Source organism: Mesitornis unicolor, unplaced genomic scaffold (assembly GCF_000695765.1).
Source record: "Mesitornis unicolor isolate BGI_N332 unplaced genomic scaffold, ASM69576v1 scaffold18895, whole genome shotgun sequence".
Lineage (NCBI taxonomy): Eukaryota > Metazoa > Chordata > Aves > Mesitornithiformes > Mesitornithidae > Mesitornis > Mesitornis unicolor.
This window is the reverse complement of record NW_010187775.1, coordinates 7,532-32,415: the sequence shown is the minus strand read 5'-3', so window position 1 is coordinate 32,415 and position 24,884 is coordinate 7,532. Positions and strand designations below refer to the sequence as shown.

The 24,884-nt window shown below is 56.9% G+C and overlaps 1 protein-coding gene across 1 annotated transcript in view; it reads left to right on the top strand.

Annotated features, from left to right (window-relative positions):
- LOC104541498 (protein VAC14 homolog) overlaps nt 1-24,884 on the top strand; it is a gene marked incomplete at its 3' end in the record, with an annotated part of 41,487 nt that overhangs the window by 9,743 nt on the left and 6,860 nt on the right. Inside the window, exons 4-5 of the mRNA XM_010185575.1 lie at nt 1,745-1,895; nt 12,047-12,179. Coding sequence (XP_010183877.1) covers nt 1,745-1,895; nt 12,047-12,179 — 284 coding nt within the window. The remainder of the gene's footprint in view (nt 1-1,744; nt 1,896-12,046; nt 12,180-24,884) is intronic.

Sequence of the window (24,884 nt, the reverse complement as noted above, 5' to 3'; positions counted from 1 at the left end):
TGGTTGTGTTGGCACACGTGCTGGGTTCAACGAAATCAATAGCATGCCCAAGAGTCCTGGCCCTCGCCTGGTTGCCAGCCCCAGTAGCCAAGCCCTGAGTCTCTTTGCCAGTTTTAGCCAAACACAGTGAGACTTGGGAGCCTCCACAGGTGAGATTTCCCCAGCTGTGAGAGCCTGAGACCCAGATTAGTGCCTTCCCCCACTCGAAGGCTGCAAGTTAGCTGAGCTGCATGGTTAGCCACCAGAGAACCTACACAGGGCTTTAAGAAACAGCATTTAAGAGACCCAGAGCCATCCTCTGCTTGAAACAAGCCACCACCAGCATTGATTTACCCAAAAAAAGCTGGGTGGAGGGGAAGGAACAAGCTCTTTCCTCTGCCAGGGACCACAGCCTCCCATCCCTGGAAGAAGATGAAGGCTGGCGATGGCAGTGATGTCCCATGGCGGCAATGAGCTCCCATCTTTGGCAGCACCACAGAGGTGCCGTATTCTTTGGGGACAGCAGCATCATAGCTCCTCATTGCTCCATTTGTTGTTGTCTTATGCTTTTTGCGCCCCGGAGGAGCCGTGGGCTGGGACTTAATCGTGTTTATAGGCGCAGGATCTTCCCAAGCGTGTTGGCAGGCTGCTTCCCCACGGCCAGCTCTGCACCGGAGCCTGGACACATCGCTGCCTGCTCAAAGGCTGCTGGGGGCTTAAAAACCAGCCCCAGTTACAAAAATACTAAACCAGCTTCGGATCTCTGCAACAGAGAAAGCCAGGGGCTCCTCTTCGTGATTTTCAGGGATCATGTTTTCAAGTTCTGTGTGATCAAAAGAAGACGTATTTGGCTTTTTTTTTCAGGCGTAAGGGGTTTTTTTGGTAGCTCAGGAGCTAAAGCTCCCAGATAACAGCAGCTCCTCAAAAAGATGCATCGTGGGAACACGTGCAAAGCCTGGGACGCTGTCATGGTGGGCAGAGGGTGGTCGGGGATGCGCTGTGCTTGATGCTGATGGGTTCGACGTGGCGGTCGACCCTTTTTGGCAGCCTTTCTGCTCTGCACAGCCCTGCTTCGCTCAGACCGTCAGCGACGGCTGATGAAACATCGAGCCCCAAGGACATTCGAACGAAGGGGGACCCAAAATAGCCCGAGACATGAGAAGGGTTGAGGATGGAAAAAAAAAACCCGACCCACCCTATAATAACTTCTGCAGAAACGCTATATATAGACTAATTCGGCGGCTTCTGGAAGGAGAGAGCTATGAAATCCGCGTGGCAGCTCTGCCGTGACGTCCTGAGTGCAGGCAGCCAAGCTGCTCCCGGGTGCTGCCCTGAATGGAGTGAGCTGGGGGTGCGGGGGCAAGCAGGCTGATGTTTGTCCCCAGAGCATCCCCGTGCTCATGCTGCGGTTGTCCCAGATCCGCGGTTACCGAGGGGAGTGGGGAAGCAAAGCCCAGACCTCCCCGAAGTGGGAAAAGGGAGAAGCGAGCCCTGCTTCTGATTGTGTAAATCAGGTTTAATTTCACGTGCTCCCTTGGGACTTGCAGGGTTTTGTCCCCTTTTCTCCTTCCTGCCCCATCCCCTCTGCAATCAGTTGAAATTTCCACTTTGAACTTTGTGGGTAGCGCTCTCTTCCCTATCCCTTTCTTGATGCTCTGGGCTTTGGAAAGCTCACCCGTGGCCGTGGGTTTGGAGAGGAAAGCTCCCCCCACCGCCTCCCTCCAGCCCTGTGCCCGCTCACCCCGCGCTGTCCCTCTCTCTGCAGGTTATCCTGAAGGACCTGGAAGTGCTGGCTGAAATCGCTTCTTCCCCAGCGGGACAGACAGAGGGCCTGGGTCCCTCCGACGGCCCCGATGTGCGCCCCAGTCCCGTGGAGCTGCACGTCCCGGCCCGGGCCGGCCAGCTCGGCTCCTCTGGTGAGTGCCGCGGCTCCGTGCCTCGCTGGCACCCGTCAGGTTTGCTGGGTAGTAACAAATTCGCCCTTTTTGCAGTAATAAATCGGTATATCCATCCCCACCTGGCATTGCCTGGGCATCACATCTGCCATAGTGCAGAGCAGGGGGTCTGTCTTTATTTTTATTGTTTTAGCTGATGATTTTGGGGCTTTAGGACTCTGGGTAGCAGCAGGATGCTGCAGACACCAGTGTGGAAGGTGGTCTTTATTGGTTTATTTTTTTATGGGGCCTTTGGTAGCAGCCTCTTCTCTCCTTGTAAAAGCCCTCAGAGCCTCCGAAAGGGGCTTGGGGTAGGATTTTGGCTGCAGGCCCAGGTGCCCAGAATGTAGATGGATCTGTAGAGGGTTCAGTCTGTGCCCTTGTTGCCTTTTCAAGGCTGCCCACATTGGCTGCGAACTGCTACGGAGCTCCGGGTGTCGAGTAGGGCCTCAGAAGAGAGACTGAGAGGAACAACTCTATTTTCTAGACACTTGAGGGGGGGAAAAAAAAAAGCGCCTTTTATTTATCATCTTGGAACATCAGGAAGTTTTTTCCACCTTCCCTTGTCTCTGGCTCATCCTTTGCAGTTGCTTGGCTGCCCCTTCTCCTCTGCTGCTGCTATTTAAGGGCCTCCCTGTTGTACTCCCCAGGCCAGGTCGTCCCAGCCAAAAGCACGTTTCACAGTCCCACCTGGGGGCCGAGCCAAGGCTACCGCGCCCGGCGCAGGACGCAGCCACGGGGCCTTGCAAAATCACTGCTGGAGAGGGAGGCTTCGCTTTCCTCTCCCCAGGCTTTGTTTTCTTTGAAGATCCTGAATCACTCGCCCCTCCCTGGGCTCAGAAATATCCGCTCCAGCAGCCAGCTCAGGGTTTGGGTTGTTTGGGGTGGGTTTTTTGTTTTGCAGATCTACCTGTTTCATGCTGGCAGCTTTAGCTCTGTGATGGAGGGGTGGGCACTGCAATGCTGGCGGCCTCCCCGAGCCCCTGTGCAAGCGTCACCCATCGTCCCGCTGTCAGAAACGCGACCGCCGGGGTGGAGCAGCTCCTGCGGCGCTGGCCAAGCGGCCGAGGAGCCGCGGTTGGGCTCACGCCGATGGTTGCCTGAGGTTTCCTTCCCGGTGGATGATCTAAGAATAGCACAGGATGGCGTGGATCCTAACGGCTGCCGCGGCCCCTGTTTGCGATCTGGAAAAGCAACTTGGCTACGGTTGTTCAAGGGTAACGTTAGGAAAGAGTCTGGCGCTCCCCACGCTGAGCAGATCCGCTGGGGCCGCAGCTCCCTTTGCCCCACGCAGGTCCTCAGAGGCTTCCTCGCTCGCTTTCCTCTTCCTTGTCACGCACTGCAAAATGGTTTCTCTGGAAATGTATTTGGGGCTGAGCTTGGCAGGGTCGCTGGCTTTCGCCCAAAGGCAGACGTTGTTGGGGAGGGGAAGGGGAGCCAGGTCAGACGTTTAGCACGGAGGGACGTGGCCGCAGTCCTGTCTGGCTCTGACCACCCAGGGCTGAGAATGGATCGGCTGCTGGGCCCTGGCTCCTGGGGGAATTGGGGGGTCACAGCCAGGCCAGGACCCTCCTGGATTACGCCTGGAAAAACAAAGGCTCTTGGAAACGAGTCGTTTTGTTGGAGGGGGCTTTTTTTTGGAGCAGGAGGGTGGCTAATGGAAATCCCTACGTCTCTGCGTGATCCTGGGGTAGTGATGTACAGCGAGAGCTAGTGGACCCAAGCTCTGCCCTGCAGCAGGATGTGTTTGCAAGTACAGCCCTTCCCAGGCAAAAGTCATGAGGTGCTGGCACCAAAGCGAGGATGTACCCCTTTCTGGGGTCACTGGTTTTTTACTGGGGTGCACGGGAGCGTTCCCCAAGCACACGTCCCCAGCTAACACACCTTGGCTCTGTCCGTACTCGCTCAGTGGTAGGATGCTATTGCACCTTTGGAGGGGATGCTGCAGGGCACCAGCACTTCTCCCTGGGGTTAAATTGCCCCATTCCTTTCATCCCACTTCAGACCGAGATGCCATCAGAGCTGGCAGTGGGAGGAGAGCTGCTGAGCCAGCTCAGTCCCTCCTCTCCTACCTGTCTGAGGGTGCCTTTGGTGGCTTGCAGGTGACTGAGCACGGACATCCCTTAAAATCCTTGAGCTCACAGCAGGTTTCCGTGCTGCGCTCTCCATTTCACCCCCTGAGCGGCGAAGGCAGCAGGATGGAGGTGGAAGGGGCTGATGCCCCCATGGTCTTCCCCCGCTTCCTCTCACCCGCTTTCTTCCCTCGGGATGTGTTTATGCAGTTGTTTCCCTGCCATTGAGTTCGGTTTCCTTCAGATGCGGGTTGATTAGTCAGGAAAGCCGTGTCCCACTTCCGCAGCCCGTTCCCAGCTCCAGTTTTTATTTAGCCGCTTTGTTCTCCAGTTACGTAAGGTCAGCTGCCCTCGACGCCTCCTCCAGCCACAATGAGCTGGGGCCAGCCCGGCTCAGCACCGCCTGGGAGACCCGAAATCTCCCAACCTGCCCTGGCTGCGCTGCGAGAGGGTGGCTGGGCACTGACCTTGCCCGGCGGATCTTCGTGTGGCCCACGAGTCTGTCCTCGGTTGTCTTCTGCCCGCTTTTCGGGGACAAGGTCTGCAGGGCTGTGCCCTAAAGCTCGCCGCTCCTCGGGGTGACGGCGCAAGCACCCGTCAGGGTTGTCCGGTGGGAATCCAGCCGCCTGCTTTATTTTGGGAGTGCTCTGCCAGCCGTGCAGAGAATGGGACAAGTAGCGGATGAGGCAAGGGTGGTTGTCACCAAGGCCAGCATCAGCTCTGGGGTCCTCAGCACAGGAGAGGCATGGACCTGTTGGAGCAGCTCCACCTATGGAGGAGGCCACAAAGATGCTCAGGGGCTGGAGCACCTCTGCTATGAGGAAAGGCTGAGAGTTGGGGTTGTTCAGCCTGGAGAAGAGAAGGCTCCTGGGAGACCTTAGTGTGGCCTTCCAGTATTTAAAAGGAGCTTGTAAGAAGGATGGGGACAGAGTTTTTTAGCAGGGCCTGTAGAGATAGGACGAGGGGTAATGGTTTTAAACTAAAAGAGGGGAGATTCGGACTAGGCAAAAGAATAATTTATTTTGTGGTGAGGATGGTGAAACACTGGCACAGGTTGCCCGGAGTGGTGGTGGATGCCCCATCCCTGGAAACTCTCAAGGCCAGGTTGGACGGCGCTCTGAGCAACCTGCTCTTGTTGAGGATGTCCCTGCTCACCGCACAGTGTGGGGATAAGGTGACCTTTACAGGTCTCTTCCAGCCCAAACTGTTCTATGAATCCGTGATAGAGTAGGTGCAAGCCCTCCAGCTCTGCTCTGCATTGAAGGAGAAAGCCTTTTCCAAAAGGATGACGATACCATCTGCCACCTCGTACCTCGTGCCCTCATCTCGTCCTTCCTTGCCCTGCAGCCTTGCCAGGAGCAGCGGTTACAACCCTTTGTTTCGCAGGAGGCCCTTTCCTCTCCAGCTCGGTCCGGTCTTTCCCGCCCGGCTTCCTGCCGGAGATGGTGGGGATGGTGCGGTACCCTCACGCTGTAGGATGGTTACCAGCAGGTTGACTCCGTACGTGGCTGTGCTAACACGCCTGAGGTCACTGCTTCCAAGCCACAGTCCAGAGATAGCCCAGGAGTTGGTGGATTAGTCCAGAAGAGGCTGCTGGAAGTCCCTGACAAATGCAGTCTGTTGAGTTCACCCTTGCCACATCCCCACTGGAGCACGTGCAGTGCTCCAGAACTTGAGATGTGCTGTGACAGGGGCTTCCTGTCAACATCTTTTTGAGGGGCTTTGTTCCTAGTGACCCAAACCACTCCCTTTATGTTGTCTGTCGCTTCATTTCTGGAATTGTGGATCTGCAGGGATGACAGTGTAGGACAAGATCCCACCTCCAGACGGTCTGGAAGACGTTAGGGCAGCCCCTGAAAACACCAGGTGAGAGTCTGGGGGGTGCAGGGGGTCTGTGAAAGGCAGGGAAGAAAAGCTTTTGTCAGGTGGCTCAGATTTGCTAAGCTGGCAAGGATAAAAGGGAACACCTCTCCATACTCGTCCTCTCCACAAAGGGCAAGGACACATCGCACCTTCTCTTGAAGGAGCCGATTTCCAGCAGCTTTCACAGGATCCAGGAATGCGACAGCAGGGAGCGGAGGAGTCAAGCGAGGGAGGAGAGACCAGTTCCTCCTGAGTGCTCTGAGCTCAGCGCTCCGGTTCCCAGTGGCCGGTGGCTTTGCTCCACCGGCATGGAGCTGTGCAAGAGAGCTAACTTTCAAAAATGCTCTTCTGCCTCTCAGGGAGGTGGAGAATTAGAAGAGGAAGGTGATTTGGATTCTTTTCCTGGATGCAGTGCAGGAGCAGTGCTGGGGTGCCATGGAAAACCCCAGGAGAGACCGTCCATGCCATGGCTGTAACTTGCCCGGCGCACCTTCGGGTTTAGATCCCTCCTGAGATGCTTACAGCACATGGCTGGCTGGAACGCCTGGGGATCCCCACATAGAAGCACTACTGGTGTTACTGGTCTGCAGGGACTGACGCAGGAGAAGTCAGTGGTGTGGATAAGATCCCTGCTGGCCACACACCCCCTGTGCAGTTACTTTGCTGGGTTGCCTTGTTGTCCCCAGGATGTTGCAAGGAGTGCTGGTGCTTCGCCTTTCCATGCAGTAGCCTCAGCCCGCTCTAAACTCACCACCAAGCTTAACCGCTCCCGATTGTGCAGCTTTGCTAGGTGTTTTCTTCTCCTGTACGCTGTCTGAGCTGTACCCTGCTGCAGTTTTGCTTACTGAGTGCCTTACCACAGAGAACGGAGCCAGTAGTGGACTCCCATCCTTCCTAGGAAACCCATCAGCACTGGCATTGCCTGCTTGCTTCCTCCAGGCACAAACCCTGCATGGAGTGGGGGGATCCGGAGGATCAGTGCAGCAAAAGCCGAATTTAGCATCAAAATACATACCCGGGCCCGTCTGGGGACCCCCTTTGGGGCGAGATGCTGGAGCCTCAGGAGTTTCAAACTCGGGGGTCTTTAGCCAGGCAGGGAGGGGCGAAGCATCCGTGTGCCTGGGCAGCCCTGCAGAAGCAGGCTGAGCACAGCCCCTGGCCGTGCAGTCCATCATTGCAGCGGGTTTCTTTCCTCAGCAGCATCCTGCGCCTCGACGAGGGCAGAGCAGAGGTTTTGCAGAGCCCGGCGGAGCTACCGACACGTCCGCATCTGTCTCCAGCTGTGCCTTGCACCGATTTTTGGGGAGGGGAAGGGCAGGATTTGCCTTTTTTGCGGCTCTGTTTTCATCCCTCTCTGCCAGGCTTCGCCGCCCCATGTTGGCGAGAGCTAAAACTCAAAACATCCTGGGGAAGGCTGCCGGGGACGAGGACGCCGCGCAGATTCCCGCATCGCTGCCCGGGGTTTCGCCAAGCACCATCTGGCAGCGCCGTCTCCCCCGCTGCCGGGGCTCGAGCCGAGCCCTGCGCGGGTTCAAGGCTCGGGGACCAGCTCCGGCTGCCACCGGGTTTATCCCGGCTGCTCCTGGAGATGCAGAGGGAGATCCTTCTCCAGGCTGAGCTGGAAAGGCGGTGTGCTCAGGTGGGAAGGATGCTCCTGGTTCACCCTCCCCATACCCGAGCTGAAATTGCCTCAATTAGGGATTGCAGTAAATCATTTTAGCTAAACCACCGCAAATACCCTTGCGGATGCTCTTTAAACAGCTTATGCCCAGCTTTAGCTTGCTTCGGAAAGGAATCAATTCTGGCCCAATCTTATTTAAATTTGGTTTAAATGGAGTTAAGCAAGTCCGCACCAGTTTTAATTAAGACCAGTTTGAAACCAATTACAGTAAATCAGTGGAAGTTGCGTTTTTCTGCCAGGATAAAGTTCGGGGCTTTGCAGCCAAGGTAGGAAAACCCAATTGGTGTCAGAGGCGGCCAACCCCTCCCCCCCGAGCAATCTGGGGACACTTTGGCCACCGCAGGTCTCGAGACGGCTCAGTCCATCAGGCAGCCAGACGGCCTGAATGTTCCAGGCTGCTGTACAATATATATTTATAAGGGCCTTAATATAGATCCCTAATTGCCTGTCCTGGTTGATTTATAGCGTGGTGGCGCGAGTGATGGGAACGGCACAAACCGGTGAGCGCCTGGGGAGGCGCTGGGGGCTTTGGCGGGCGTTGCTGTGCTGCGCTTGAGCCCACGGGTGAAGGACGGATGCTGGTGCTGGTTTCGGGTGATCCAGGGAGCTCACTCATGTCCCCAGGCTGCGAAGCTTGCCTTGGGAAAGGATTCGTTAGCACAGCATCCCGGGATGCAGGAGGGTGCTGTGGTCATTGGGAAGGGTCCAGGCTGGCTGCGTGGTGCCTTTTGGCCGTGGAGCTGCAGTTCCCACATTCCTTTCGCAGCCTGTTTCTCCCAGCTCTCGTTTCACTGCTCTGATGTTCCCACGGGCCCCAAATTCCCATTTGTTCCTATGATAGCTGATACTGGGCTGAGGTTCATCATTCCTCTGAGCAGGGATCTTTCTTCTTCCAGCTCCCTCCTCCGTGCCTGATAAGAAAACCAGAACAAAATAAAAAGGCAGCGGAGCCGCGAGGTGCCACCAGCCCCGCTCCGGGTGCGTTAGCAGCCGATCTGGCAGGTTCCGGATCTGCAAAGTCTCGCTTTGCAGGAAGGGGGAGAGGTGCAAGCTTCAATTAATTAAGCCACAGTTTTCATCACACTTCTCTCTGCTTGTCTCTCGTGCTTCGTAGAAATGCTTGACAAGCTGCTCCTACGGTTCTGCCGAGCTGGGGATGCTGCTGCACTGAGCTGTAACCCACAGGGCCGCAAACTGAGCGCCGGGCTCTGCCGAGAAGGGTTACACGGTGGCAAGCAAGGTGCCAGCCGCTTCCTAGACATCCCTTCAACATGCAGCAAACGGGAAGTTGGGAGGATTGGGAGGTTGTGCAAGAGAAAGGTTTTTGCCTGCTTGGAAGAAGTATCACCCTGTTAAACTCCAGCTGAGATTTGTCTGGGCCTTTTGCAGCCTGGGAGGCTCCTGCACGCTGTTTTCTCACCCCCGATGTCAGCCCTGGAGAGCGCTGGCAAGGCTGCTCCAGCGCGGTGTGCCGTGGTGGAAACCTTCCTCAGGGACATGCAGGCGTAGCTGCAATGTGGGCTGAGTGGGCAAGGGATGGGGAAGTGATCCCTTATGAGTTCAATCTTGATGCTCCCAGAGGCAAAGGATGATGAAGCAGCTCCCTGGGGCATTCAAGCCATCACATCATGCTTTCCTCTCCTAAAAAAGCAGAGCTGAGACTAGTTTTGGCTGTCTGTGTCCCGGTTCCTCTTTGCTCCCAGCTCCCTGACCCACTGCCTGGCCTCCTGCAGGCTGGGTGGGAGGATTGGGAGCGAGTCAAAGGAGGAAGACAGCAGGACCGGAGGCTGGAGGCTGAGGATCTGATCTCTGAGGCAGTTCTGGCTTTTGGATACCCAGCTGACCCAGTGAGTCCTTCCAAATTTCCAGTCCGAGATGCAGGAGGTGCTGCACCACCTCAGGAGCGCGGATCTGAGGGTGCTGCTGGCCGGTCTGTCTTGCACCAGCGTTCCAGAGCCCCGTGGCTCCTGAGCTTTGGCCTGCAACAGGAGCAGCGCTGAACCTTTCAGGGAGGAGAGAAGTTGCTGCCTCCTCCTGTTTTTCCCTTGGGATGTGCTTTGGGACGTGTCATGGTTTGGGCTGTCGCTGGAAGGCATTCGAGGAGGTGGCAGGGCACGAAGCTTGGCCTTGGGTTGCAGCGCAGCTCTGGTTTGGATGCCTCAGCGCTGCTGACAGAAGGGACAAAAGGTATCACTTTTGCAGCTTTGAAGGGCGATTTCCATCTGCTCCTCACCTCCCTTCCCCACCAGAAGGAAAATCAGCGATTGCTTTCGAGGCTCTGCCCCTGGTCCAGGCCGGGAGACGTGAGGCTGAGCCGCGGGCAGGCGCAGTGGGAGGCAGAGCTGCTCCGTGCCACCTTGTCCTGTCCACGTCTCCTCTCAAGCCACTTCAGAGCAGTGCTGAGCAGCTGCAGGGTCTGAGCATGGGGCACGGCTGGATTTTCGTGCTGGGTACTCCCTGCCTTGGAACAAACGCACCTTTGTGTTGGAGCGCATCGGCTCAGCTAGATCCTATTTATTTCTGTATTTTTTTTGCCCGGATCATCTTCCCCGCAGCTGAGGGGAAACGCGATGCTACGGCGAACACTTGTGCTCCGGGAGGTGCCTGCTTCAAAGCCTGGTTTGGGGTTTCGGATGCAGCAAGGCAGAGTGAACACATGGCTCCAAGGGAGAGGAGCCACCAGGTTCTGGTCTGGATGACCTCGGATTTCGTTTTTCTCTTTCTTCAGCTGTGTGTGCGCTCTTGGGTGCTAAATCCAAGCCTGGGCAGGCTGCCCTGGCTGAGCCCACGTCTGCATCTCTGCGTATCACCGGGACAGGCAGGGTGGAAAACAGCCCGGTGACTTTTCCATCAGCCGTCTCGGGCTCTGACGGCTTGATTGCATCTTTAATTGGCTGCTGCGTGCTCTGCGGAGTCTCGGTGGAAGCAGACAGCGTACATAAATCACACTTTTCAGGTTTCCACTGGTGACGTGATGGAAACGGTGGCTGTTCTCAGGATGGGGCACTCGTGTGCTGGCTTCCCTCCTTACCACAGTCAGACGGGGTCTTTCCATAGGAGAAATGAAGGCAGAGGGCTCCCCTTGTTGCAAAGTCATCTTTAAAACCCTCTCTAAACATTTGCTTTAAGCACTGTCCTGCTAAATAAACCTAAAGTTTCGCTGTGGGAAAAGCAATCTTTACCTGCCAGCTCCCTGCGCCTGTGGGTTTGCAGGGGCATTTTTGCCTGGTGCTCTCTGTGAGCTGGGAGATGCCCCTTTGCCAGCCCCCCTGGCTCCCTGCCCTGCAGGTCGTCCCTGTCTGCGCCTTGCGACCTGCGAGCGCCGTTTGCTGTTGGACAAGAAACAGGAGCCCAACGAGGGTGGATTTATGGCCTCGGGAGGTGCAGAAGGGGGTGGCAGCTGCTTGGCAGAGGCTGCGAGCAGAGCCCTGCCAGCTCCGGGTGCCTTGCGTGACAGGAGGGCGCAGAGCATCTGAGGGTTTCGCTGTACCCTTAGAAATCCTCCAGCCCCAAGGAGAAAACCCAAAGGAGCCTTGCACGCCTGGATGTGTCGGAGAACATCTTGGCTCTCCGGAGCACGTCGCTTCTCCGTGCCATCTCTGCTCGCACAGCCTCCCCTTTTCCTCAGGCTGGGACTCTTCCTCACTCGGAGACTCTGGCCACTCTCACTACCCGTAATTTTCTGCCTTTTGGGACTTAGAAATGAGGTCAGTGGTAGCTGCCACCTCAAAACGAAGCCTCGGTTGCCTTCTGGGTAAAACCATGGCTGCTGCAGAAGCAGCGAGCAGGTTTGTGCCCGGACCCAGCAGGGATGCTCCAGGCTGGAGGGACCGCTGCTCCTTGTGCCAGTTCCCCTTCCCCAGCCTTCAGCCGCTTTCGTTGTAAGGGGTTTTTGAAAACAGAGAACAAAGAGAGAAACACATTTTTACGGTGAAATCTCAAAGCCTGGAGCTCTGCCGTCGTTTAACCAGGACTCTGTGCTAGCCCAGGGACACGTTGTGTGTGACGCTGTAGCACCAAGTGGCTTTTGCTCGAGGAGGATTCACATCACTGAGCGTAACGTGGTGGCTGTGCTGTGACCCAGGGCTGGCCGCGTGTGTCTGCCACCATGTGCACACTGGCATCTGTGGCACGTGGGGCTGGATTAAAGGCTCTTTAGCTCACCAGCGGTCTGTTTTTGGGATGAGTGTACATGCCGTATTGATCTAGAGCCTCAGGCACCCTTCTGTTGTCAGCTACTGAAGCTGGATGGCTCTGGGAGGACCTCCCAGAAAAGCCCATTTCGCTCCCATGTGCTGCTTCACAGGCTGGGACCACCACAAGATGCTTTCCCCTGGGATGGAGAGAGCTGCAGTGGGGCTGGCTCTGCTTGAGCTGAGCAGATGCGGTTATGTGAGGCTTGGAAATCTTCTTCTTACGCCCTAACCCTCCTCTGCCGAGTGCTGTGACCATATTTTGGGTGCCTGCTCTCTGACCGAGACTGCTCTAATCTCTCTCCCCTTTCCCTGCCTCCCCAGGTACGAAAGGCTTGGAGTGCTCGCCCTCCACCCCCACCATGAACTCCTACTTCTACAAGTTCATGATCAACCTGCTCAAGCGCTTCAGCAGCGAACGGAAGCTCCTGGAGACCAGAGGAGCCTTCATCATCAGGTCAGAGCACCTCCACCAGCCTCACCGAAGCCCCCGAGCACCCCCTGGCCAGGGTGGGATGGGGATGATGGGGTTGAGCAGCCCGAGCACTGCGCTCCCTCAGAGCCAAAACCATTTCCACAAGCCTCCTTCACTTGCCAGCAGCAGTTTCAGAGCAAACAGGACTTGCCTTTCACATGTCGAGGCACCATATTTCTTGCTCTTATCCCCAGAGGCAAAGTAGCTCCTTATTAAGTAGCGTTGTCAGAGCCCGTTTCGTTAAGAAACGACTAGACCAGCCGGAGCATGAAGACAGGCTTGGGATGCCAAGTCGAGTGAATCCCTCCACCCGGCACGGTGAGGTGCTCACCCAGCAAAAGCCTCATCCCCTAAATCCAAGCGTGTTTCGATGCTTGGAGTCGGGAGGCTTTGTTTCAGCTTTTTAAGGAGCAGAGGCAGAGGCTGGAAAGTGAAGCGTTGTGGCAGCTGGCAGGGCATCATCCTTAATGCAGTGAAATCTGGGGCAAGGAACACCAGTTCGTCAGATTGCTGGGAAATGCAGGGCTTAACAGTGGAGGTGAGGGGGAGAAATCAGTGAGGAGGTTGGTGGGAGGAGGGGGGCGGATTTTGCTCCCTTGCTTTCACAAAGGTGATATCCAAATGAATGTGGGGAGAGCAAGAACCCCAAACAGTGCTCCCGTGGGAGCCGAGCTGCGTCTCTGAAGGTGGAGGGGTGCACAGGTACTGACGGGGTGTCCCATCACTGCGACGGGAAAATGAAGCATGCAGGGCTCTCAAAATCGGCTCAGCCAAGCCGGGTGCTGAGTTGTACTCTCTTGGGCCCACGTCTTTGGGCAGCCTGAGTGCGTGCCAAACAGTTGTGACTGGGTTCATCCCGGGAGCGACGAACGTCGAGGTGAAGCGTGGCAGGTTGTGGTATGGAACACGGCTTCCAAAATGAGACAGAGCCTGGGCAGGGCAGGGTTGTAGCAGCTGCAGCCACAGCACAAGGATTTCAGAGGCTTCCCCCCACTTCACATTAAAACACAGCGGTGTATCTCAAATACCCATTGAAAAGCTATTTCCCCCCAAAAAAAAAAGGTCTAGCCGAGCATATGGTTTTTTGCTTCTGATAGGAGTCTGGAAATGTTGAGTTCAATCATACGGGGATCTAAGAAGAGGGCAGAGACAGCATCCCACTCGTAGTGTCCCGTCCTCTCCCCGGTCAGCACAGCCCCTGGTTTGAGCAGCCCTTGGCAGGGGTCGCAGCCCTGTTCCTCGTTAAGGGAGCAGGGCAATTAAAGCAGCAGGGAGCCTGGGCAGGGTCACATTGAACAGCGCTCCCGTATCGCAGCCACCCCAGATTTTTCCCTCGGGCTGTGGCAGGATGAGCCGTGGCTGCCGGGGCCGGCTTTCCCAGCAGCCGGCCGGCAGTGCGGTGGGACCGGCTCACGGCAGCTCTAGGGCTTTGTACAGTGACTCATGCTCCAAAAAATACGGCTGTCCTTTGTCAGGTCACGTTGTGGCTCACGTGGGGTAGATGCGGGTCTGAAGCCAAAGCGGTGTTTTTGGGACGGGTGAGCCGTGCCCTCGGGTACTAGTGATTAACTCTGAAACCTACTGATGGCGGTTGAAGTGCCAGCGTTAACGCCTCTGCTGCCTCCAGGAAAAGCAAGATGGGAGTAAGAGGAGGAAAACTGTAACAGGACTCTCTGGAAAAGATTCATCTCTTGCCGGAGAGACCCAGTCAATGTGGGAGCCTCGTGGTGCTATTTTTAGCTGCTTTCCAAATTGAAGCCGTATGCGCGTTCCCACGTTACATCCCTCCCCTGTCCGCAAGCCAGCTCAGCTGTTTCGCACAGTGGGATGAGAAGCCAGCCTCATGTTTGACTTGGGGGATGCTGGTGATGTTTCATCTGGGCCTGGAGAGCGCGAGGGGGATGCTTGAGAAACCGGGGGGGATGGCATCTGCTGAAGTGGAGTCCTCCCCCAACCCTGAAATGAGCCCTCTGCTCCTTTCGTACCCATCACCTTCCCCTCTCCTCCGGGACCACCGCTGCCCCTTCCTGCTGCCAGCCAGCCTGGGAACAGCAAAGCGGGGAAGGAAAATAGACCTGTTAAGTTTAGGCGATGATTTCCAGCTGAAGAACAAGCGCTCGGGGAAAAGGGAAACGGGGGACAGGGTTTTTGTTAAAGCGCAGCGCAGCGATTTTCCCTGTCGCGTTGGCAGGGGGCGAGTTCGAAGGTCCATGAGGTCGGGCAGAGGGTCTGCGGTTAAAGGTAGTTTATTTCTAACTAAATTCAAGCTTGTTCATGTCCGGTTGCTGACTCTGAAAGGACTTTGGTCTCTGTCCTGATGCATCCTCAGAGTCTCGGAGGCAGAGGTTATATCCTGTGGTTTGAGCAGCAATCCCTGCAGGAGCCTGTGGAGGTGGGGCCGTCACTTGCTGTGTGGGCACCTGTGGTCCCCAGGATGTGCAGAGCTGTGCTGGTACCTGCCCAATTTGGGAGATGGGTGGAAGAGGCACCCACAGCCCTCCCAGGCGGAGCTCAGCCTCCAGACCTGGCTTGGGCAGAGCTGGGGGTTGTCACAGGTTGGGTATCTCAAGATGGTTCACTAAGGGAGACGGAGTGGAGCTAAGCAGAAACACAGACCGCCTTTAAAATATCAGGCAAACAGCCCCAAAAGCTTTTGTCATTTTCAAGCCTCTTCAAAGCTGCTCAGCTCCCTCGTGGACCCCTGGACGAGGAGCCCTCTTTGCGAAGGGATGTGCCAAGGGGGCTCCAGCGGTACAAATCACCCAGGGTCTCACACTTTCCACCCCTCTCCCGTTGAGGAACCACAGAGGTGGCAAATGTGCTCCCGTGGTCTCTTCCAAGGATAATTTCTTTTTGCATCAGTTTTCTGCGTGGCAGCAGACAAGGGTTTCCTGTCACTTGTGACGGTTTTTAGTGCAATTCCGCCTTTGAAACTCGGGATTCAGAGCCCTGCCTCCTCCTCTCGACCCAGGCGTGCTTGCACCCCAAGGTGACTCCCAAAATGTCAGAGGCAGAAGCATTGGCCACCGCTCAGCGTTAACTCTCACCTTGGTGAGCAGACCCAAGGCCTTCCAGCCCGCTCTCTAACTGGGAGCTATCTGCCCTAGCTGGCACGAGGCCGTCCTGGCCTCAGCGGAGCCCTTGAGCAAGAAGCAAATCTTCCCATTCAGCTGCCGGCCTCCGAACGATGGCTTGGAGCAGCAGAAAAATGCGGAGGAGCTTCCAAAGCATCACATGGCTCCTCGGAGCAGCGCAGCCGTCCTCGGGCGGGAGCCTTGCGTAGGAAAAGCTGCTTGGCCGGTCGGGAGGCAGGCAGTGGCGTGGCACCGAGGTTTTCAGCTCACACCAAGGTTTGCGGGCTGGATTTAATACCTGCTTGTTGGTACCAGCGCTGTGGCATGGGTGGATTAAGCGAGAGGCTAAGCCCTGCCCCATGGACATCAGCATTGCTGCTCAGAGCGTGGTGTGAGGATGGGGCTGGCTGCTTTGCCAGCCTTGGAAGGAGCCGTCTTCTCCCCTCTCATCTCTTCCCAGGGCTGGTTGTGCAGCTCCCGCGCTGTCCCCGGGTTCTGTCAGAGCCGGTTTAGCTCCCTAAGCTGAGCCCAGCACCAGAGCAGCTGCCTTTTCGCTGCTCTCTGAGATGGAGCAGCTCAGGCATCTGAGGGTGATGCGCCTTGCCAGGATGGCAAATGAACCCTCCGGGGTATGGGATGTGCTCGAGTGGCTGCAGACGTCCCTGTCGGGTGCTTTGAAGCGCAAGGCTTAGCTTTGAAGCCCAGAGAGGCCGTTTTCTTGCTGAGCAGTGGCACCCTGGGGCGCGAGAGGATGCCTGAGTCAGCGCTTTGCTCCCCGGGCAGGGGCCCATGCGCAGGGGTTGTCTCAGCTTGTTTTATAGAGCCGTAAAATAACCCTCCCTGCTGCCTAGCACCTTCTCACACGGCATTTTCTGAGGTTGAGCTGCCTGGAAGAGGCCCTGGGGCAACTTTTCAGCCACATCCCATGCAATGCACCCAGCGGGGCTTGACTGTTTGGTTGGGGATGGTCCTTGGCTTTTTGGGGGATGCTTGGACCCCGTGGGGGGCAGCCAGGAGGGTGGGCTGGCTCTCCATCCCCTTTGGAAGGTGTAGGCTGGAGCAGATAAGGTTATTGAGCAGATTTATGGCATTAGCTGAGGAGCTGGAAAATCCCAAGTCTCGTGATGAGGCCAGGGCTTTATGGCTCCTGCAGACGGGAAAAGTTCACCTGGCTGGAAATCCTGCCTTTTCCTTGAAGTCTCAAAGTCCTGCTGGGACGACGCCAGCGGAGAGCTGGACAGGGAGGACGGCAGCGCTGGGGGCAGAGAGCAGCACGGCACGTTGGGTGCATGGAGGGCTTCATGGTGATTTCCTTGGTGTGGGGCTGGCGTGGCCGGTCCCCTCCTTTTGGACAGAGATGGGACTTTTCTGCCTCCGAGAGAAGCGGGGGCTGAGCACACAACAGCTTTTTCTCCCCAGAATGTAGGGAAGAAGAAGAGAAGTGGGCTTGGACCTGCTCATTGGGATGGGGAATCAGAGAGGCGGGGAGCAGAAGGCATCCTCTTCTCCCAGGCCCGGATGCTCTCAGGCTCCTCTGCACACAAGGTTTGCTTGGCCAAACATTTCAATACCTCGCGAAGAGCTGGAGGCTCCCAGGGTTTTGATGAGGGCTTCCCTCCTGCTCCTCATTCCTTAGGGTGTGCTGGTGCCACCGTATCCCCTCCAGCTCCCATTGCCAAACCCGTGCCCCAAAAATCCTTCTGCCCACCAGCAAGTGAATTGGGGTTTGGGGGGGACACACACACACGTGTGTCACCTCTTCCCTCTCTCCCACCCCCCTGGATCACTGCATTGCAGAACAAAACCCGCGTTTGTTTTCACGGGAATCACTCGGCTTGTGCTGAGCAAAGGGGGGGGGGAAGAGAGAGAAGGGAAAAGAACGCAGTCCCTTTGACAAACTGTGATATGAACTCGGGTAAAATCCAAACAGCTGTGAGCGCTACAAGGGAAGCTTCTGTGTCAGGAGGCAGCGAGCCTGCGAAAATACACTGCTCTGCCTGCCAGGATGCTCGCTGGCCGCCTGCCCTTCTGCTTTAATGAACTGCGCGCTCTCCATCCCCCCCTCGTGCCTTGCGGAAACGAGGAACTGGAGAAAGCTTTCTATTTGTCTTCTTTTTTTTCCACCCATTTGCAAAGCAGAAAGTGGGGCTCCCTCCCATCTGAGCTCCAAGCCGGGCATGGGGTGATGGAGCAGGGCAGCGAGCATCCCCAGCTCTGCTCTGAGGTCTGTGGGCTTTTCCTCGCTCATCTCATTCCCTTTAACCCCTGCCTGCTCCCCAAAATCTCCTCTCCCTGGCTCTGCGTCCACCCAGCCGTGGGAACCCCTGCAGTCAGAGAGCTGGAGCGGTGCTTTAGCGGTGTGGGGCAGCCACGCTCTGCCTTTGAACGTCTCCCGCTGCCGCAGCCGTGCATGGTGAACGCCTCTCGGGCTTTGGGGTGAATTTGGGGTGAGAACCAGCAGCCCTCTGAAAACCCCCAGCTCTCAAATTGCCTATTTCGCATCATGCAATGTGCTCCGTAAGCCCAAGGGACCATGTGCTTAATGAGGTTTTAATTGAGCGAGGCTATGGGGCATCACGCTGGGCTCTCCGATACCCTCCACAGCCCCATGGAGTGGGAGCTGGAAGGGAAAAAAACCCATTTCCCCCAGGCTGGAGGTTGGATCTAGGATTGCAACACACGGAGGCCATCCACAGCATGACCTCTACCATGGAGGAGCCTGGATGCTCTGCCTAGGGATTATCCCTGCTGGGATAGCAGGAGCTGGGGCTGGATCCCCCATGGAAGGACGGGAGATGCCACCACGGAGCTGTGGGAGCTCCTGGGAACGCGCTCGCTGCCGTCCCCGCTGACGCTTCTCCAGGACCGGCTGTGTTCAGAGCCGCCTGGAAGGATTTGATGAGTTTTCCTGTCGAAAAAAATGGGAACCACATGTGAGCGGCAGCGCGGGAGTGGGCTGGGACTGCTGCGGGTCAGCGAGAGGGTGGAGGGGAGGAAGGGGAAGTGTGCGTAGGGGAGGAAAATCCTCCCAAAACGGCCAAGTTCCTTCAAAGGGCAGGTCCCCAGCGGGGGATATCTGCTCCCTCCCAGTGCTTTCCCTGGGATCCCAGCAGGAGCGCTCCAGAAAAGCGAGCTGGGGAAGGGGGGAGCTGGGAAAAGGTGAGGAGAGGAGCCTGCAGCTCCCCTGCCTGCAAACCATCACATTCCCCAGAGCAGGGCTTCAGCGCGAGCAGCTTCCGAGGTGTCTCCCAAATTTTCTTTGCCTGGCCAAGGGGGTGAGGACCCTCGTGGTGGGGAGGCAAGTGTCGGTGCAGGCGATGGGGGTGGTTCTGGGCATTTCACAGAATCACAGAATCACAGAACGTTAGGGACTGGAAGGGACCTCCAAAGCTCATCCAGTCCAATCCCCCTGCTGGAGCAGGAACACCCAGATGAGGTTACACAGGAAGGCGTCCAGGCGGGTTTTGAATGTCTGCAGAGAAGGAGACTCCACAACCTCTCTGGGCAGCCTGGGCCAGGGCTCTGTCACCCTCACTGAGAAGAAGTTTCTTCTCCAATTGAAGTGGAACCTCCTGTGTTCCAGCTTGTGCCCATTACCTCTTGTCCTATCATTGTTTGTAGTGCTGCTACACTAACACGTCTGATCCCATCGGTCGGGGCTCGGGCGTTCTGTTGGTGTTTGCTTCTCTTGCTCTGCAAATGCGACATCTCGGTTTGTCCATCGAGGACTCCAGGACAGGGAGTCTGCGAGAGGCCGAATAACCACGTGTTTCCCCCATCTCTTTTACAGAGGGCCTTGCCCAGGATTATCCCCGAGGTGCAGGGCACGCTTGCTTAAAAACCTGAAGGCAGGGTTGAGTGTTTTGCCTCCTGCTGCTCTCATCAAGTGATTTTTTTATTTCTTTTTCCCATTCCTGGCTGCTTTCGAGCATCTCGCAGCCCATCGCTTTCCGCCGGCGACGGGCGCACAGCCCTCCCTTGCCACGCACCGGCCACCGATGGCAGGCACAAGCAGTGCAGGGATGCTGCGGGTCTTCCCAGTCACCCAGTGCTGCAGGTTCCCATCAAGGACGGGCACTCGAGGCTGGATGCTGCCCAGGGCAGCGCTCACCTCCACTGCAGCGTCCATTGCTCACACCAGTGAGTGCTTTTCTGCAGGTGCTTTTCTCTGGGGTGGGACATCCCTGGATAGGATGTCCCAGGATGGGATGTTTTCAAAAACCCACCCTGGTTGGAGCTCCTTCCCTTGGGTGCACGAGCTGCTCTCAGCACCTGGAGCAGGTCCCCTTGTAGCATGGGGTGCTCTTAGGGTGCTGGCACTGCAGGGAGCATCCAGCCGCTCTCCTCGCATCTGCAGCCTTTGGAGGGTTTGGGGGAGTGAGGCTCCTCAGGCTGCGTCCCAGGGATCATCTCCTGATCCCTCCAGGGATCCTGGCTCTGAAGGCAGGGCAGGAATCAGGATCCACCCTGACGATGGCAGGCGGCAAGCCCAGCAGTGAAGCCAAAATAACATCTGGGACGGCTAAACCACAGCGTAAATGGGAGTGGTTTTTTAGCTGAACACTCTGAGTCCGGAGTGCAGCCGAGTTACTCACAGGTACCTCCTTCCCTAAGCTCTCGGGTGTGCTTGAGTGTCCCTGCTCCTCCTGCTCCTTCTGTCCCTTCTCTCCAAAGTCACACGAGGATTAGCGTGGCCTCGGGTTTGTCTGCACACAGGTTTGAGATGGTGGAGCAAAATACAGCCAGTTTGTTCAAGGAAAGCGAAGGAAAATTCAAGGTGTTGGCAGAAAAGATAAGGCAGCTTCACCTCCCACCCCAGGGCACTCTCGTCCCCAGGCCAAGCTGCCACCCGTGGGACGCTGCCACCCCCTTCCAGTCCCTTTTTCCTTTCCTTCTGGAAAACTTCAGCCTCCAACACACAGCGTATTCCTGCCATCCTCCACCCCCAGGCAGTGCCCCCACTTCCACAGGTCCAGGGATGTCCAGCAGGACCATCTTTCCCCAGATTTCCCTTCGTTACGGTAAGGATGCAAAGGCTGATCGGCCTCTAGGACAGTGACCTGCTCCTTGGCCATGTGTTGGAGTAAAAGCACTTCTGTTCCTTCCTCTTAAAGAACAGCAATGGGGAGGGAAGGGCAAGGACCATGGCTCCCACGTCTCTGCAGGCTGTGCACGCCCCAGACTGGATCAGCCTCTCCCAGCTCCTGTTGTCACAGCTTTGCGCCCGCTCCTTTAACCTATTTTATTTGCAGCAAAGAGAAATTATAGGGGGAGAAATAAGGCGCTTGTCAGTTTTCTTGAAAATTAGGCCACAGCTGTCAGCCTGAAAGGGAAGTGTACGTCTCAAAGGAAGGATCTGCTGCTGCTTTACGCATCTCCCCCCCATCCCCAGCCAGTCCCTGCCCTTCCTCCCCTTCACAACAGAGGCTGCTTACCTGAAAACGTTGCTGTGCAGTGTAACCCCCTCCAGGGCTGGACTCTGTTGAGTGTGGGTCATTCCCCTTGCCCAGGAAGGGGCTGGAGCCGGGGTTTTGGCTCTGGCAGCTGGTGATGGTGGTGGAGCCAGGGATTCAGCCCTGCCAGGCACGTGGAAGGGAACCCTGGAGGGTTCGGAGGGGACGAGCTGCCTTTTTTCCAGGTGAGCCTCCTGTAGGTCCTACAGCATCTTGTGAGCTTGGCAGGTCCTCGAATCCGTGGGTCACCTTGAGGTTTCCTTGAGGAAACTCCTGGGACGCACTAACCTGGCTGGCACTGGGTGTGTGTGTGGTGGGCTTCACCTTGGAGGAGCTGTCGCATTCCTCTGTGTTACACGTAAGAGGTGGGCAATGCCTTGGGCTGAGCGGACCATTAAGTTTCCAGATTTAGTTGTTATCTTTTAGCTTCTGGCCCATCCCAAAGGGTATCAGGGGTTGATCATCTTCTGTGCTGAAGATTACCAGAAGTTTGAATAAACTGAAGAAACCCCTCCTGGGTACAGTCCTGTTTCTCCCTCCCGTTTGGTATAGAGCTGGGGGTATTGCACCGATTTAAATGCCTGAGGGTATTGAGTATCTGCTTTACAAACTGACAGTGACCTCTTCGAAGAGCAGCATCCAGGGTGGGAGCAAAGTCTGGGCTCATCACAAGTCAAGGTGGATGTGCCCAAGAGATGCAGCTTTGGCAGCCGGGTGGGCAGTGGGGAGCCACCCTGCCAGGCAGGACAGGGACCTCCCAGCGTCCAAGGGGAGCACGAGGAGCAGAAGCTGAGGCTCTGCAGGATTGAGATGCTGTTTCGTGAGCTGAAGTTGGTCTGAAACACCAATGGACATTTGTGCTGTTGTGCTGTTTGTGCTCCTTTCAGGGATCCCCGCGGTTGCTCTGGAGGTCCCTGGGGATCCCTGGGAGCGCTTTACGGCTGAGACGGCCCTTGCCCAGCGCCGAGCTGGCACCGCGGCTCCCTCAGCAGTTGTCACACTGACGGCTTCCGCCGAGCAGACGCTGCGTGGGAGGGTTTTCTTGTTTGCAGTGAAACACTCTGCACCTTTCCCTTTTCAAGTGACAGCATCGCAGGGCTCATCTCTGGCTTCCTGAGAGCCGCACGTCTCCTCTGCGGATCCGCGCATCCCTGGTCCATGGCTTCCGCCGAGTTTCCCAGGGGAACTTGATAACCATCACGAGAAACCTGGGCTGGTGATGTTGAAAAGAAAGCTCAGGCTTTGTCACACATTAAACACCCTCGGCCTTCCTGTTGATTCAGTGCTCCCATTCCTGGTTGACCTGATGTCTCAATACGAATATCGGGACATCAAGAAGGTCCAAAAGCCACATGAAGAAGGAGGCGTCAGTCTGCTTTTGCTCGCCTTGTCCTGGCTTGACCAGGCTCAGTGCTCACCTGGGGCGATCCATGGTGGTTCCCAGTTCCGAAGCTGGTTTTCCTACAACTTATCCATGCTGTCCCGGGATCTCCTTGGCCAGGTTGTGCTTTAAGGCTTCCCATGTCCAGCAGATGCTGATGCTTCTCCATGTATCCCACTCTCTCTCAGAGCCTGCAAACCCATCCCTAGGAGGCAAACCCCACTGCGTCCTCTCCGTCTCTTGATGAGGACCTGCGCTCGTTAGGGAATCGTTCCAGCAGGGACCTGCTTTGAGATGGGAACGGGTGGCTGGGAGGGAGGAGGTGGGGGCAGAAGGTCCCTCTGACTCCTGCAGAAGGAGCCCCGCTGCTCCTAAACTTCCCAAACCCTCCACAATCCCTTACGTGGAAAGCTATGAATTTTGAAAGCAGGAGCTGCTGGGGTTGCCATGGTTTCCCTTGCCCAGAGGAGCGGCTCTGGAGCCGGATTCAGCAAAGAGGGGGGAGAAAAATGGAGGACTGGGATTTTCTTTGCCAATGTGGTAGGGAAGGACAGCAAGGACAGCATCCTCCTGCCTTCCCCACTCTCTTCTCCCCTTACCATCCTAATTTTATCTGTGCTTCCTCTGCAAATTCCTAACGGATCCCAGCGGCTGGGCTGGGCTGGGCTGGGCTGGGGATGCTGCTTTTCCCAGCAGGAAGATTTCAGGGGAACTGGGATGGGCATCATAGGGGCTCCCCCAGACAGGCGGGTGCAGCCGGGGCATCTCGGAGCGGGGAGGAAGGGTGGCGGAAAACCTCGGGGAGGAGAGGGGAAGGGAGCGGAGGAAGAGGAGGGTGGGGAGGAAGGACAGAGGGGCTCTGCTCTCCGTGCAGCTGTGGGAGAGGCGCTGGTCCGGCCCCGTGAGCCGAAAAGCGGAGCAGAGCCCCTCGGAGCATCGCTCCCCCCAGCCTGGGCTGACTCCTTCCCCGGCTCTGTCCCAGTTGCTGGAAGTGGAACGAGACGCAGTCCTCTCCCTGCTGGGGCCCCGTGTCTGCCCAGAGCTAATAAAGCGAATCACTGCTGCTTAATGAAGAAACACCTGCTTAATTGAACACAGTGGGACGGTGCTCAGCGTGGCCGGGCGATGGGAGGGGGCCAGCGGCGCTCTCCCCAGGGCTCCCTGCAGGTCCTAGCAGAGAGGACGGGGTCTCCATCTGCAGTAGGGCCGGGTTTCACCTTTCTTTTTGAATTATGGAGAGTCAGACTCTCAGAGGCCCCTTGGAGCAAGCATTGGGCTGCCCTGACCCTCCCCTCCTCCATTCCTGCGTGGTGGCTTGGAGCAGGGGATGGGGCTGAAGCGGTTAAAGGGGCAAATGGGTGGATTGGGAGCTCCGGCAGCTCCCTGATGCTGTTTAGATGATGTTTAGATTAGCTGGGTTTCCAGGCATTGAGCTGTCAGAGCAAGAGGGCTGGGAGGGACGCTGGGGCTTGCCCTTAATTGGAGATGCAGCTCTCCAGCCACCCCATCGCTCTGACGGCCCTGGCGTGCGGCCCCGCAGCAGCTCCCTGCCCCGGAGCTTCGGGTTTGTCCCTGTACCCCACTCATCATTAGTGCGATGGGAATTCGCTGCAATGCAAGTCACTGCACTGGCTGCCAGATTGGGGTGGGCTGTGGTGGTTAATGGGGTGCATCTGGGGCACAGCTCGGCGATTTGGGGTGGCACAGTGATGCAAGGCTGGCGGTGACCCCCTTGGCCAGCATCCTCTTGCTGGGTGGTTCTTTAGGTTTAGGGAGAGGACAGGGTCCTGTCCCCGTGGCAGGGGCTGGAGGTGACCCGCTGGGTGTCTTGGGAGCCCCATGCAAGGCAGGGGAGGGTCCTCCGTGGCCACACTGCAGGCAGGCGCTGCCTCCCATCTGCCCGCAGCCACATTCCTCGGCTGCGTTGGCAAGGCTTGAATAACCCTTTTAATTTAAGGAGTTAAATTTTAATGGCCTAAATACCGCACTTCATTATCGCCGCCATGTGCCTGCGCCGATGGCTGCCTGACATCTCGGCGCTGCGGTGATGCTCTGCGGCTGCTGCCTCCCTGGGGATGCTTCTTCCCCTCCTCCCCCACGCCAGGAGGCCCTTGGGGAGCCGCCTGTTCCCTATGGGCAAGGGGACAAGCAAGGGGACACACGTGTCACCCATGGGGATGCAGGGAGGGCCCTGGGGAGAGGCGTCTCACTGGGATGATGCTTTGAGGGGGATGAGATCCTGCGGTGATGCTCTGCGGCTGCTGCCTCCCTGGGGATGCTTCTTCCCCTCCTCCCCCACGCCAGGAGGCCCTTGGGGAGCCGCCTGTTCCCTATGGGCAAGGGGACAAGCAAGGGGACACACGTGTCACCCGTGGGGATGCAGGGAGAGCCCTGGGGAGAGGCGTCTCACTGGGATGATGCTTTGAGGGGGATGAGATCCCTCGCCACATCAAAGCACGGGCAGGTGGATGGATGGGTGAGCCATGGCCAGCCCCATTAGTAACTGGGGGTTTACATCCTACAGCTGGCTCCATATATATGTACTTATGGGGTGTATATATCTGGGGTGTACATGTCTGGGAGATATATATATATTATTTATGGGGTGTATATGTATTTATGGGGTGTATATATCTGATATATATGTATTTACGGGTGTATATGGATATATACTTATGGGATGTATATGTCTGGGGTGTACATATCTGGAGTATGGCTCCCCCTCTGCCCCATCCCCTTCCACAGCCACCCCTCCGGCATCTCTCCAAACTGGTCAACC